Raw genomic sequence first — 15,868 nt, 5'->3', positions numbered from 1 at the left:
CGATATGTCATCCTCAATAAACCCGTCTCCGGCGTGTTGACTCAGATTGTTCGAATATTACAATTAAATAATACTTAAATCGATATGTCATCCTCAATAAACCCGTCTCCAGCGTGTTGCCTCCGATCATTCGAAAATTGCACTTTAATTATTATTTAATCAACATCATCCTCAATAAACCCGTCTCCAGCATGTTGCCCCCGGTCCCTCGAATATTCTGATCTATTATGACCGCTGAGCTGTAAAGCTGCCAGAATAATAATAATAATATGCTGTTTGTTAATTGGCCAGAGGAGAACTGGCACCCCGACTGAGCCTGGTTTCTCCCAAGGTTTATTTTTCTCCATTAGGTCACCTAATGGGGTTTTGGTTTCCTTGCCACTGTTGCCTCTGGCTTGGCGTGCTCAGTTGGGGACACAACATTTTTCAACTAAACATCGAAATAAATCTAATTAATAAACTAAATTAACCATTTAAACTAAATTACTGATCGAATTATTGATCTAAAGCCCACACTGTCACTGTATGATAATTGAAATGAACTGATGACATCAGCGTTTTTTCCAGAATGGCTATACAGCTGAATAAAATTATGCTGCATTATTTTCCTTTTTAACACTGTAAAGCTGCTTTGAAACAATCTACATTGTTAAAAGCGCTATATAAATAAAGTTGACTTGACTTGACTCGAGACTCCGTCGCTATGACAACAAAGCCGCTAAAACGCAATCACGTGCAAATGAGCTTCTGTACTACCTATTGTAAAATTGATTTCTTTATATTTGCTATTAGTATTCTCCACACTGCAAAATCCTTATGTGTTTGTTGAACTATGTGTGGACCTATGTTAAATAGGGGACAAATCTTGATTTGATACGGGGCGCGTCATTTTGCCTGTAAATATGGGACGATTCCGTATTTCATGGGATGGGTGGCAACACTAGTTGAGAACTCAAAGAGATTAAATGTATGAAAACTGAAGCTGCTAACCTGGTTCATTGGTCATGGCTGACCAGGTAAGGTACATGGTGTACAAAGTCATAATGGATGACTGGAGAAGACCAGATCTGGGCTGGTAATCCTAGAATTACACACACACACACACACACACACACACACACACACACACACACACACACACACACACACACACACACACACACACACACACACACACACACACACACACACACACACACACACACACACACACACACACACACACACACACACACACACACACACACACACACACACACACACAGATGTAAAAAGTGAAAACTGTATGGCTGGCACAGACTAACAAAAATGCAATTTTAAAGGTAACTACCTGAATTCTGGGCAGTACAGACAGAGCTGAAGCTATGACACATATTGACATGTTGAAGCTGATGAAGAACTTGTTAAGCACGCATCCCTCGGGCTGAGTGTAGATGTTAAAGCACAGAAGGGCAGCCGTGAAGGACAGAATATAGTTCAGTCCTGTTACCGACAGCAAGGCTAGAAGGAAGGGTCATAAAATTACTCAACATACATATTATGACTAAATATTCAGCCATGTAAAATATTTACCTACCTATATACCACCTCATTGCGTTTTCTTTTTCCATTTTATCAACCCAGGACTCGTTCCACGAGTGGGCGAAGTCAATGAGCAAAACCAGTTGAATCAGAATAAAGCAAAACGCTCCGCAGGTTCCCACAATAAACCACACTAACGAAAGAGACAGAAAAGAACACAGCCAAAATGAGCTGGGCATAAAGAACACATGAGTTATGAGGGTCTCGATACATGCAAAAAGCATGTTCAGTCTTTGGCCATTCAACTAAACTAAACAAATCAATAGTAAGAATATGTGATGATTTACAAGGGATGCAGGGATGCAGTTAGGAATGCAGGGTTTCTGCAGATTTCATGAAGGTACATTTAAGACTTATTTAAGACCAAGTGAGGGAAATTTAATGAGGAACACAATACATCAGTGTGTTCTCTAGAGGCAAATGTTTAAGGAGAAACACTTCAGAGTTTGAAAACGCATCATCCAACAGATATCTGTCACTTTTTCATTAATTTTTCTAAAAAAAGGTTTGAATGGTTTTGCGTAGAACCACAACAATATAGAAGTAACTTGTACTGCACCTTCTGATCACACTGCAGAAAGTGATTTCTCTTTTTCCAGCACAAATATCTAAAGATTCCTAAATCAAGACACATTTACTTCAGTTGTAATATGACATGAAATATGAAGTCTTGTTTTCTGTGACGCTTATGACTAAAGCAAGAACAAATATCTGCAATGGGCTCAGAAAAATCAGCTTAATTTAGAAGTTTTGACTGATATTTGTTGTTGTTTTAATTCACAAATCACTTAATTTTATAAAAAAACATTTAAGACTTAATTTTACATTTGCATCTCAAGTGATTTTATTAGGGATGCACCGTTATGAAAACTTTGGCCGATACCGATAATTCTTTATATTTGAAATCTGATAACCGATATATTGGCCGATAAATCTAAACCCAAATTTTTATATAACTTTTGAGAGCATGATTCTAAAAACAAAAGTCTCACCATTAAAAGCCATGTCCCTGTTGATTTTTGTTCATATTCAGCTACAATTAAATATTTGGCAAGAAGATCTAAGGTTTTTTTGTTTTTCTTATTGGAATGGAAATTAGGAATTGTTAAGCAGAATCGAAATCGTTAAAATTCGAACGATACCCAACCCGAGTATTGTGCACTATTTTTTATTAGTTGTTTAATAATTTTAATGGAATCAGAACTGGAAAATTTCTTACAATTCCCAACCCTAGCAATGATATCTGATATAATTTAATGCCCAATATTAACATTCAAGATATACATTATATTGAATATATCTATGTGTGACATTTTACAATCAATTTGATCCGATTTATGGCAAATATGAGTTAAATTCTTACTTCGGGTAAAAGGCTTGTCTGGAATATAGAAGGCACCAACAGTGACGGCAATCATGGCTGCAATCTTAAAAACCCAGAACCTGATAAAATATAGAGAAGTGTTAAAATATGTCTCAATAGTTTCATAGCATGACAAATTACTAGAGTTAAAACTGCAAACTGTGATTGTAATTTTATAGCTAATCATAGAAACGAACAGTTGTAATTTGAGTCCATATTTCAATGGACTACACTAACCCATTGTGGATTGCAGCTCTGGGATCTCGGCTGTTCTTCACATTGATCATGAGCAGAGAGAAGGTGATAAAGAACAAACTCATGCCACAGCAAACCCGGTAGACGGCCTTATAACCAACAAAAATCTCACATCGAACATTGGCCTCAACTCCTGGTATACTGGAGCCTGCTCCTCCATTACAAAAACCAGGGATCTAAGAATGAAGACATGAAATGAAAAAGTGTCTTATAGAGGCCATTTTATTGACTGGCTAACACCAGACCAAACTCAATCTTTTAAGATTGAACATTGGTCAGGGGAGTCTGCTCTGTATTTTCTACTGCACAAGAGGCGTGATCAACAAGCATAGTTCAAATGACTATGTACAAAATTGGATAGTCCTTCAACCAATCAGACCACAAGAGGTGTGATCAACGGGCATAGTTTAAATGACTCTGTACACAATTGGATAGGGCCCTGCATATGAATTATTATAATGAGGAATATTGTGACGTGTTGGTTCACAGAAGAAAACTCAAGACTACAATGGAGGCGTTTCAGGGAGTTCAGAAACACTGGCCCTGATATATATAACTGTCAAACAACAACATTACACGCAGATGAACATGGAAAAAAGCATAATAGACCCCCTTTAAATCCTTAAAACTTCTTCAACTTGCATTTTCAAATCAACTTCAAACAATATTTGTTTGTTTATCCTTTTCTCAGCATCTCAGCATATAGAGACAGAGCGTATTTAGGACATGCCCACACTGGGGGGGGGGGGGGGGGGGGGGGGGGTTGCGCTCTCTATTGACTTTGTATTGTATGAAGCTGCATCCTTGCATTTCGGACTTCTAACAAAAAAACACAACGATGTCTAAAAGCTGATATGTGACAAAGTTTACAGCAAACAATCTAAAAAACACAGAAATAAGTTTTTATAAGCTGTCGACCCAAAAAAACGAGGAGACAAAAGTGGATAAAGGCAGTAAAACGTGACGCTTCAGCATGAAGAATGGGTACATTTTGGGATCCTGACACTCAGTATGCCTATGTGTGCAGTAAACATTTTGTCACTGTTAAGTCACATATCCAAATGTCAGTTTTATACATGATATTTCCTGTCTCTGGTAATGTTCCCCTCCAGTGAGCGTAGTTCTCAGTGTAATATAACGTGTTGTGCTCTGTCTCAATGGCCTGTATCCACTTTTGTGTCCTTATAAGCTCGTTTTTTTGGTCAACAGCTTATAAAAACTTCTGGGTTTTTGGTTCTGGGTTTTGTTTAGCTTTTTTGCTGTACACTTTGTCACATATCCGCATTTAGACATTGTTCTGTTTTTTGTTATAAAATGCAATGCAAAGTCAATGGTGAGTGTTCGATTGTTTTCCCCCACCGGTGGGCGTGGATTTCAGATTATGACACGTGTCGCTCTGTCTCTATAAGAGACAGAAGATCTTCTTGATCTCTGTTTAATAAATTAACAAATCTTACAACACAACGTAATGAGCCTTTATTAGTTTCTTGGTGTACTTTATTTGAATTGTTTGATTATTTCTAACCCCACTAATGCGTCATTCTTACTCTTTTAAGTTGTTGTTCAACACCAGGTGACAACATCACACAGGCAATGATGGTGCCAAGCAGAAGGATGAAGGCATACATGATTCGGGTCACAATGGAGCTCTTGATCTGTGGGCAGCATCGACACCTTAGACATGCGGCGCAGTCGCAAAAGCAAGAAACCTGCAAAAAAGGAACAAAAACATAGGTAATTCACACAGCCATACTGTGCATTCAAAGGTCATTTTAATAATTACTGTATATGTTTAATTATGGCATATGTCGACAGTCCAAAGAGGCCATTAAAGAATTCAGTGCAATTCAACTGGCTGGTGTTTGCAGAAGCCTGATTTGTTAGTATAGAAGTATAGGCTATATGCTCTTGGTGATAGAAACTTTGCGATTGTTGCTTTGGGGCAGGGGCAGGGGCAGGGGGGGCCCTTGAGGGAACTTACCTGGCTTACTTGGGGAACACATGGCACCAGGATGCGCTATGGGAAGAAGGCAAGCCGGCGGAGGCAGTGTGATGCTTTAGGCAATGTTCTGCTGGGAAACCTTGTGTCCTGCAATCCATGTGGATGTTACTTTGACACGTAACCCTACCTAAGCATTGTTGCAGACCATGTACACCCTTTCATGGAAACGGTATTCCCTGGTGGCTGTATCTCTTCAGCAGGATAATGCGCCTGCCACAAAGCAAAAATGGTCCAGGCATGGTTTGAGGAGCACAACAATGAGTTTGAGGTGTTGACTTGGCCTGCAAATTCCCCAGATCTCAATCCAATTGAGCATCTGTGGGATGTGCTGAACAAACAAGTCAGATCCATGGAAGCCCCACCTCGCAACTTACAGGACTTAAAGGATCTGCTGCTAACATCTTGGTGCCAGATACCACAGCACACCTCCAGGGGTCTAGTGGAGTCCATGCCTCGACAGGTCAGGGCTGTTTTGGCAGCAAAAGGAGGACCAAGACAATGTTAGGAAGGTGGTCATAATGTAAACGGTGTATCAATACTTGTCCATTACCCAAAGCAGCCATATAGAAGAGAGATACATGAACTTGATTTGCCTTAACAACACTTGCACACTTGGATATGGAATAAATGGATGTTAATGTTAGGACTGTTAAGTTATTAAGACTTGAGCAGGAGGTTTAACACTGTTTATGAATTAGACACTAAGATTTAAAACAGCTGATGTGAGATCTGATCTGATCTGAGCTCAGTCTGTTGTAAACAACTTAATACTACTGTCACCTTGAGAAGTCATGTGCACAACGCAGCACTATCTGTTTGTAAAATAATGTGTGGTAATGATATTCTCAAGAACCACATAAGTAATAAGGAAAATGTGCCTGTTTATGTGAACGATAAACGTTCTTAGAACTTTGGCTAACATTCTGGCAGGGTTCTCTCAAAGTTATGAACAAACATTCTCCGAGCAACGTTTATAGAAAGTTCACTTAAAAGCACAATATGTAATTTGTAATTTATTCAAAACAAAGGTGTGTCTTGATGGCTTGATTTGGCGGAGATTTTGTTATGTTATAATATGTTATAATGCTATACTGTGCATTCACTCGGCGCTACTATGAGACACTTGTTCACACTGCAGTAACAGAATGATATTAGGCATTGTAAAACATGGTACTCATTGTAAATCAAGAAAACCAGATTTAAACAATAAGACTAACTGTGTTGAGCTGTAGAACAATGATTCGTTTTCTGTCAATGAATGATCTAAACAGTTGCTCACCTGTCTAATAAAACACATCATATATTAAAGCGTCTTTAGTGTTTCCATGGTTTCTACTAAATAATATAAAAATATTCGAGGGTAAAGGCCTGTGCACACCAGGACGATTATTGCGCGCGCTTAACGCCAGTGTTTTTCGAGATGTTTTCAGGTGCATATTTGTGTTCACACCCAAGCGATTTTCACTGGCGATGCGCCAAGTGAACGTGCAAATTCAGTAGATGCCGCTCCCGGTACACAAGGTGGTGCTGCGCCACTTTACGCTTCTGACACTGCTTGTCACAGAAAAAGAGAGACAGCATTTCTGTGCTTGCAAAAACCATTCGCACACTTTTTGCTAATTGGCAAGCAGCATTAGAAGCTCATCTTCTACTTTGTCTACTTACTTCCTCTTTGTCGTATCAATGTGTGCTCGGCAAGACCGTTTTGTGCTAGAGCGCCACCAAGTCGTGTTTTACTGTAACTTCAGCAGCTCCAGGCATGTGAACTAAAGCGCCGATCTCATTGGTCGGCCAGTTTTTAACGTGTCTTGTCAAAACCCAAAAACTAAAAATTTTTTTTTTTTAATTACACTTTTACGCCTGCGGTTTTGTGCGTAGGTGTGCACACTCACATTGGCGCCCTTTGTTTAGTCACGAGGGGTTAAACGTCGGTGATAAACACGCGCGAAAATCGTCCCAGTGTGAACAGGCCTTAACGTGGGTATGATGTCATTGACAGGCGAAGCACGGTCCGTGTCCTGGTTAAAATCGCTTATTTCTCTGGATTTAAACATTCTTGGAAACATTTGGGATTATGCAATAAGTAATAAAGTGGGAAAAGTACAACTAAAAGTGGGATAAGTCAACTAAATATATAACACTGTTCTAGTGGTTTTTGGATATTTGAATCCAAAAAATCTTACATATTGTGCCTTTAAAAGTTATAAAGTTCTCAAAACGTTTTTTATATATTGTTCATTCTTTTTTCTTGTAACAGTTTAACTGGACTTTTTTTATTAAATGTAACAGTTTGTGTCAGAAGAGAAGTATTCCCATAATGTTTAGAAAAATCAAACCAAGAAAAAAAATATTTTTGATATATTTAATAAACTAGATCTTTTGAGTGTTCGGAGTAATAACGTTTTAATAACAATGGGAATGTTAGAAATATTTCTTTGAACATATTTTTGTTAGCTTGTGTATATTATTATTATTATTATTATTATAACATGTAGTTGAAACACAGAATGACGATAATATTCTACATGCCAGGGAGCAAGAACATAATATACCTTTTAAAAAGATTCATAGTTTTTACAGCTTTCTTATTGGAAGAGTCAGAAATCAAACACATGTACAGTTTTAACTCTTCCAGAACAAAAGCTTAAAGAGAGGCTTACCCTTACAATATTTACATTTGTGTACACAATATTTGGCGAGAAATAAAAATAAGATTGAATAAATAAAAAGCATCTGACTGTTCTCTTTCAAAATGGGTATAACCCAAAATAACATTTTCATATTTTAATGAAATTTCAGGAATTAAGCCACAAAAAATAAACCACAGATTCTTAGTATATTTACAACAATACCAAAATAAATTCAGTTTGGAGACCACAAAGACCAATTTACCTCAGAAATAGTCATCAGAAATAAAAACATTTTGTGGGATAGCACCGATGTATCATTTTATAAAATACTTCTTTGATCTTTTTGTACAAAAATAATTTTGGGGGCAAATTCCACACTCTAGCTCACCTTCATGTCTGTTCCAATAAAAGAAGAGACAACCTCATTCCGGAACAGAGCACGAATACTCCTATCATTAGATTTGGTGGCAAGGGATAATTTACCGACATATATAAATATGGTGTATATAAACCTGTACACGTAACTGTCGTGACGTAAGCGAACTGACCCAGTGTCGCGCGCTGCTGACTGTCAGAGGAAACAATGCGATTAATCCCGTTAAGCACGAGCTATATGAGGATATACACGAGGATTTTCTTAACCTGTCCTGCTTTCATTACACATGAATGAGATTCATTTGATTCATGAACATTCATTATTTTACCAACCGAAACAAATATGGGTCTATTCATAAAAAGCAAACCAACTTACCCAAGTCAGGGTCCTCAGCACAGCACCCATAGTTTAACAGCAAAACCAAGAGTCTTCGCGAGACGCAACACCAGTGATCTCCTGTTAAAGTAATGTGCGAGTCATTTCAGAATAATTAGCCTACTAAACCAATAAAAACAGAATTTAACATATACTGGCAGAAATTCATGTAGACATCAGTTGCGTCTGTGTTTTGAGTTCTGGAGTGACAGGTGGGAAATCCATCGCGTGCCCAAACAACATTAATATTAATTAGGCTTCGTGACGTCCACCCAACAGACCTCACTGATTTGCTGAAAGGGAGACGGACTCTGAAAAGCCAACCAATTACAAGAACACTACATAGGCGAAAGATTAGCTCATGAATATTAAGTAGTGTATGCAACGTTAATATTCATGAGCAAAGCCTTCGTCATTGTCGGATTCGCTACGTATCATTTTATATTTGCTAGATTGCAAGATAAGACAGCGTTTCACAAGAGAAGCTTCTGTTAAATGATTTCCTCCGCGGCTATATGAAATAAATAAAAAGTTAAGAGTCATCTTCAGCATATAGCTAAGGCATAGGATTAAGAGTGAATGTCTGCATATTGTGAATGAATTAATTACTGGGTCACCTGGCTTTACTGAAATTCAGTAAATGTACACATATTAAATAATGTAGCCTATATAAATGATGCTGTTAAGATGAAGTTTTCACACTTTATTTGACTGTTTATTTTTAAAAGGCTAATGAACAGCTTAAAGGCACAATATGTAAGATTTTTGGATTCAAATATCCAAAAACCACTAAAACAGTATTTTGTTGACTTGTGTACTTTACATTATCCCGAATGTTAAAATCCAGAGAAATAAGCCATTTTAACCAGGACACAGACCAAAGCCGCGTTTCCACCGCAGGAACTTTCCCCCGGAACTAGGAACTTTGGGGGGGAACTCGGTGTGTTTCGACCGCAGGAACCAGGGTCTAAATGAAGTTCCGGGTAAATATTTCCCCCTCCAAACGGCCCTGCTTGCGAGGTGGTACTTTTTAAAAGTTCGGGAACTTTCGTGGGGTGGGACTTGGGCGCTGAACATGCTGATTGGTTGAGCTCTCGCAGCATTTTTTTTTCCACCGCCATTTTTACAAGTCTTTTGCGAGGTGGGTTCTGCGTTCAGTAAATATTTTCTTTGCAACAATGGAGTTCAACAAAAAATTCGACCGATGGACCGACGACGAGGTTCAGGCTTTATTGACCATATGCGGAGGAGGACATCCAGCGGGAACTGGAAACGGCGACCCGTAATGAAAAGGTATACCTGAAGATATCGACTCGGTTCCAGTCACACTGGAAAACAGTGCAGAGAGAAGTTAAAGAAATTAAGACAAGATTACAAGAAATTAAAGGATCATAACAACCGGAGCGGTTCCGACCGGCGTATCAACAAGTGGTATGACCGCCTGGACGCGTTGTTGGGACACAGACCGTCCTTTTCTGGTGCAGCGGTAATGAAAGACTCGGCTAGTGCATTGTTGGAAACCATCCAGGAATCCGAGTGGGTTGAAGGTAAATATCTCATCTTGGTATCTCTTAAACTCGTTGCAGTAACTTTTTTCAACGTGCTTTTCCAGACGTAACGAGTGGCCCCAATGAATTGCAGGCAACGGAGACCAGAGTGTTTTCCCCCGCGGTCACCAGTACGTTAGCCCTCGTCCCGTGTCTCCTGCCGAAACACACACACGCCGAGGTATAAAGCTGACAAAAATGTGTATATATTTAAAAACTGATGTGTAATCCTTAATGGTTTTGAGTAGTTTTGTTGTTTTTAATTGTAAACTTAAATTGCCCATGATAAAAATTGCACACTGGGCATTGTTCAAGCTGGGCAAACAATTGTTCATTATTTGTAGTGAAAACACTTTAAATAATTAATTGATGGTTTCTATTGTTTCATGGTTGCCTTGTGTATTAATTTCCATGTGTTTCTGTGCAATTTTTCTACTTAGGGAAAAGGAAAAGGGACTGTGACTTTCTTGATACACTGAGGGACATGGAGGATGCTAACCGTGCCGTCCTGCAGCATGACAAGAACAGCCTGACCAATATATTCAGCTGTTACTTGAGAGCCAGGCCCAGGAGAGATGAGGAGGCAAGAGTTGGCATTCCACCAGTCAGAAGCGGAAGAAAGCAGACGGCAGCAGAGGGACTTTCAGACCGGGTTTCTGTCTGTTCTTGGACAGTTTGTCCAGTCGTTCAAGAAGTAGCCACAATGACCAGCCGCTTGAATTAAGCATTTGCACTACCACATTTGTACTTTATATATTGTACGTGTTGGCACAGCTCTTGGACAGGTTACTGAAAAATACACTTTTTTTATATTGTTGTTTTCACATTTTATATTTTCATTTTATTGTTCTAGTAATTTATTTGTCTTTGCACACTTTTATTTTAATTTTGTAAGAACTAATCTGTCTAAAATAAAGTCAAATGTGTAAAATGTCACTGTGTCTTTAATTTCCACATTCTAACTATATAACCACATTCTAATTGTATTCATATAGTGTAGGAAGCAAATAAAAGGGTTGCTGCTCGCAAGTCTTTCTGAATATGCACAAAACCCAAATATTATATTTTTAAATGTATAACTATGTGAATGTAGTATAATAACTTATAACCACAATTTAAGTGAAGCCATAAGTGTGGTCCTGCTTCATTTCAAATTTGAGGAAGAAGTCTCTAAAATTATGCATTTAATGAAGCATATTGTAATGTGAATTTTTTTTTTTTTTTTTTTTTTGTGAATGCTAAGAGATGTTATTGTGATAAAAAATAAAAAACTTGCAGTCTAGTACCTAATCTTTCAACCGCTTAATTCAGTCTATTGTTTTCAGTCAATTAACTTTTCACACATCTGTCATGAATGACTGAAACCTCATTATCCTTTTATAGAAAATATTTTGTTTTTGAATTGAGCTATTACAACACATTCAGATTTTGGATTGCCCATCATCCCATTTTGCATTAAAATGGTCAAACCAGGTGAAAGTGCACATTTAAATAAGCAGTGTTGGTAATGTGTATACATAACCAGCAAAAGCAGTGCTGCTTGCATCTCCTCCACTTGTTATTGTTGCAGACAGTATCAAAAAGTGTTGCAAAAGTGATTACTGTCCGTCTCTGACTGGGAGAAGCAGTCGCGCGCATTCTCACGTCATCGGATTAATTTGCCTAATCTTCCCGGTACTTTAGACCGCGGTGGAAACGCAGATAGTAGCAGGTCTGGGGGAGAAAAAGTTCCTGGGAAAAAAGTTCCTGGTACAAATAGTTCCGGGTAATTTCGGTGGAAACGCGGCTCAAGTCTGTGCGTCGCCTATCAATGACATCATACCCGCGTTACCCTCGATTTTCAGTTTTATTTTGTAAAAGCCATGGAAACAATAAAGACGCTTTAATATATGATGTGTTTTATAAGACAGGTGAGCAACTGTTTGGATCATTCATGGACAGAAAACTAATCATTGTTATAAAGCTCAACACAGATAGTCTTATTGTTTAAATCTGTTTTTTTTAATTATTATTATTTACCACAGTACCATGTTTTACCATGCCCAATCTCAATTTCTTACTGCAGTGTGAACAAGTGTCTCATAGTAGCGCCGAGTGAACGCACAGAGTAGCATTATAACATTTACACACATTTCAGTGTGTTGAAAGTTGATAAAACAGCGCTGAGTTACCCCACATACGCATGAGCAGAAGAAGCGGAAGCGCACGTCTGCGGCAGAATAAAAGCTCCACCAAATCAAGTCATCAAGACACACCTTTGTTTTAAATAAGCGACCTCTAGCAGCAAAAAATTACATATTGCGCCTTTAATGAATATGATATGAAGAATATGATATTGCACTTGTGACAACCCTGATTTCACCATTTGCATGTTTAAAATTAATTATGTGACAGAACCTTCATAACTTGATGAATATGAAGACTAGAGTTTTATTGATGTTTTCTGTGGGGATTTCAGTGCCTCTTTACGTACATCTAGTGGTGAAATTGTGCAACTGATTCAAAACTGAATGGCTACATTACAACATGACTGTCTAAATGGGTCAATGGCAAAAACAGATGTAATGCATTTTTTTTTTCATGAACAATGTCAAAGACTTTTTATACAGGATGAAGGTGCACTCTGATTACTTATGAATGGAAGAAAGTGCAACGCCCAATATGGTGAATAAGCCCCGCCTTCTAAATGAAAGAGCCAATCGTTGTTTAGTAAAGTCATTGCGTAACTGCAGATGCTGTTAGAAGCGCTTTATAATATATCGCGGCTCTACTTCCTGCTGTCTACTGCGTAGACTTACTGTAAGCGCCATGTTGGGACATTGGCAGCTTCACTTTTCTACAATGGAAGAGTGTGAAGATGTGTTGTCCACTTCTATGCCTTAGAGTCCACTTTTCACGCCAAATTTTTTCCCCTATCATTGTGTAATCAAAATTAATTTGCTAATATTTCATTTATAAAAGCTCTATAAAGTCACAGTAATTCTACAAAATTGTTTAAAAATAACTCTTGTAAATCATAACTAGTGTGTCAAATCTGTTGCTGTACCATACTTTGCCTTTAAATTGGTGGAATTATCTCCCACAACTATACAGGAAATGATGTCACTTCCCCACACTGATAAGATCTGAAGCACTGAAAGGTGTGTGTGCTCGCTCTGAGAAAATATATTAATCTAAAAAGTTCTTACACAAAGAGTTATTTTGTAAAACATCAAAACAGAATTGATCACTGATCACACAGTGGGCTGTTTAAAAGTCATTTAATCATGATTCATTAGTGCATCATTCATTAGTGCCATGTGCTCTTAGCATTTACACAAGCAATGTTTTTAACTAAAACGTTTTAAATGGTCAATTCTGTTACCATCAAACTCTGTTACCAATGTTATTTCTACACATCGCCTAGTTTGTCAAACAATTGACAAACAATGTATAAAGAAATTACTTTTTCGTTAAAAGTTAAAAAAAAAGTAACTTGTGTTTGGCAAACACTGATTTATTAATCTAATATGTTTTCAATAAGATTATGTTAGTGAACAGTTTTCCTTTATTTTTTGAAATGCAAAATTTATCTCCAATGTATTTTGGATCACACAACCCATAGAGATCATACTGTCAGAGTGTTTGAAAAGCCAACCCCCCCCCCCCCCCCCCATGAAAACATCATGAGATGGGAAACACTTGCTTGCATGTTGTAAAGCATTACCATTCACAAAATCATAATCCCATTTTACAAGACACTATTATTATTTCTGTGACGTACACTATATTGCCAAAAGTACTGGGACACCCCTCTAAATTATTGCATTCAGGTGTTCCAATCACTTCCATGGGCACAGGTGTATAAATCAAGCACTTGGCATGCAGACGCTTCTACAAACATTTGTGAAAGAATGGGTCGCTCTCTGGAGCTCAGTGAATTCAAGCAAGGTACCGTGATAGGTTGCCACCTGTGCAATAAGAGCATTTGTGAAATTTACTCACTACTAAATATTCCATGCTCAACTGTTATTGGTATTAGAACAAAGTGGAAGCAATTGGGAACAACAGCAACTCAGCAATGAAGTGGTAGGCCACGTAAAATCACAGAGCGGGGTCAGCACATACAGAAGTCGCCAACTTTCTGGTTCAGGAACTTTCTAGAACCAAAATGGTTCAGGTCAAACTTAGAAGGGAGAGGTTATTATGTGAGTATAGGTGACCATAAGTCTGAGTGGACATCCATGACATGCGGAGTCCCACAAGGGTCAATTCTTGCACCACTCCTATTCAACCTGTATATACTGCCACAGAGCCGAATAATGAAAAATAATAAAATGGCTTACCACAGCTGTGCTGACGACACCCAGATCTACTTAGCCCTATCACCTAATGACTACAGCCCCATTGACTCTCTATGTAAATGCATTGATGAAGTTAACAGTTGGATGTGCCAAAACTTTCTTCAGTTAAACAAAGACAAAACTGAAATCACTACATTTGGAAACAAAGGTGAAATTCTCAAGGTGAACGCATATCTTGAGGCTAAAGGTCTAATAACAAAAAATCAGTCAGGAATCTTGAAAAAAGTCAGGAATCTTGGTGTGATTTTGGAGTCAGACCTGAGTTTCAGTCAAAGCAATAACTAAATCAGCCTACTATCATCTGTAAAATATTGCAAGAATTAGATGCTTTGTTTCCAGGCAAGACTTAGAGAAACTCGTTCATGCTTTTATCACCTGCAGGGTGGACTATTGTAATGGTCTTCTCACCCGCCTTCCCAAAAAGACCATTAGACAGCTTCAGCTCATACAGAACGCTGCTGCCAGGATCCTGACCAGAACCAGAAAATGTGACCACATCACACCAGTCCTCAGGTCTTTACACTGGCTTCCGGTTACATTTAGGATCGATTTTAAAGTACTATTTCTTGTATATAAATCACCCAATGACCGAGGACCTCAATACATTGCAGATATGCAGACTAAATACAAACCCAACAGATCACTCAGATCATCAGGATCAAGTCAGTTAGAAATACCAAAGGTTCACTCAAAGCAAGGAGAATCTGCTTTTAGCTATTATGCCAGCCGTAGCTGGAACCAGCTTCCTGAACAGATCAGATGTGCTCCAACTGTAGCCACTTTCAAATCCAGACTCAAAACACATCTGTTTAGCTATGCATTTACTGAATGAGCTCTGTGCTTTGTCCGAACTGCTTGCACTTTAATTAATATGTTTCAATTTAACCCTGTTTTATTTCTGTGTAAAGCACTTTGAATTGCCTTTCTGCAGAGTCAACAGCTATAGACCTCCAAACTTCGTTTGGCCTTCAGATTAGCTCAAGAACAGTGTGTAGAGAGCTTCATGGAATGGGTTTCATGTGCATGTAAAGGCAGGCGTCCCAAAACCTTTTGCAATATAGTCTACTTAGTATTTTTAACTAACAGAAAATATTTATGTTGCCAACCAAATTAGCACTAAAGCTGAACACAAGCCTAGTGTAACGATTGCAAAAAAAAAATCTTATATCAATATTATAGCATAATGTTCCTTCACATCTAGAAAAATCAAACCAAGAAAAAAAATATTTTTGATATATTTAATAAACTAGATCTTTTGAGTGTTCGGAGTAATAACGTTTTAATAACAATGGGAATGTTAGAAATATTTCTTTGAACATATTTTTGTTAGCTTGTGTATATTATTATTATTATTATTATTATAACATGTAGTTGAAACACAGAATGACGATAATAT

General features: G+C 38.0%; 1 protein-coding gene across 2 annotated transcripts in view; it reads right to left on the bottom strand.

Moving 5' to 3' along the window:
- serinc3 (serine incorporator 3) overlaps window positions 1–15,868 on the bottom strand; it is a 44,102-nt gene that overhangs the window by 10,843 nt on the left and 17,391 nt on the right. Inside the window, exons 3-9 of one of the 2 annotated variants that reach the window (XM_079844873.1) lie at window positions 8,583–8,663; window positions 4,747–4,908; window positions 3,182–3,375; window positions 2,945–3,024; window positions 1,577–1,714; window positions 1,331–1,500; window positions 991–1,081 (exon numbers count right to left, since the gene is read on the bottom strand). In XM_079844873.1, coding sequence (XP_079700999.1) covers window positions 991–1,081; window positions 1,331–1,500; window positions 1,577–1,714; window positions 2,945–3,024; window positions 3,182–3,375; window positions 4,747–4,908; window positions 8,583–8,612 — 865 coding nt within the window. In that variant the 5' untranslated portion in view covers window positions 8,613–8,663. Of the gene's footprint in view, window positions 1–990; window positions 1,082–1,330; window positions 1,501–1,576; window positions 1,715–2,944; window positions 3,025–3,181; window positions 3,376–4,746; window positions 4,909–8,582; window positions 8,793–15,868 lie in introns of those variants that run through there. The other variant, XM_079844872.1, reaches the window with a different exon arrangement.

The sequence above is a fragment of the Gobio gobio genome (genome assembly GCF_949357685.1).
Source record: "Gobio gobio genome assembly, chromosome: 19".
Taxonomy (NCBI): domain Eukaryota; kingdom Metazoa; phylum Chordata; class Actinopteri; order Cypriniformes; family Gobionidae; genus Gobio; species Gobio gobio.
This window is presented reverse-complemented; position numbering and strand designations above follow the sequence as displayed.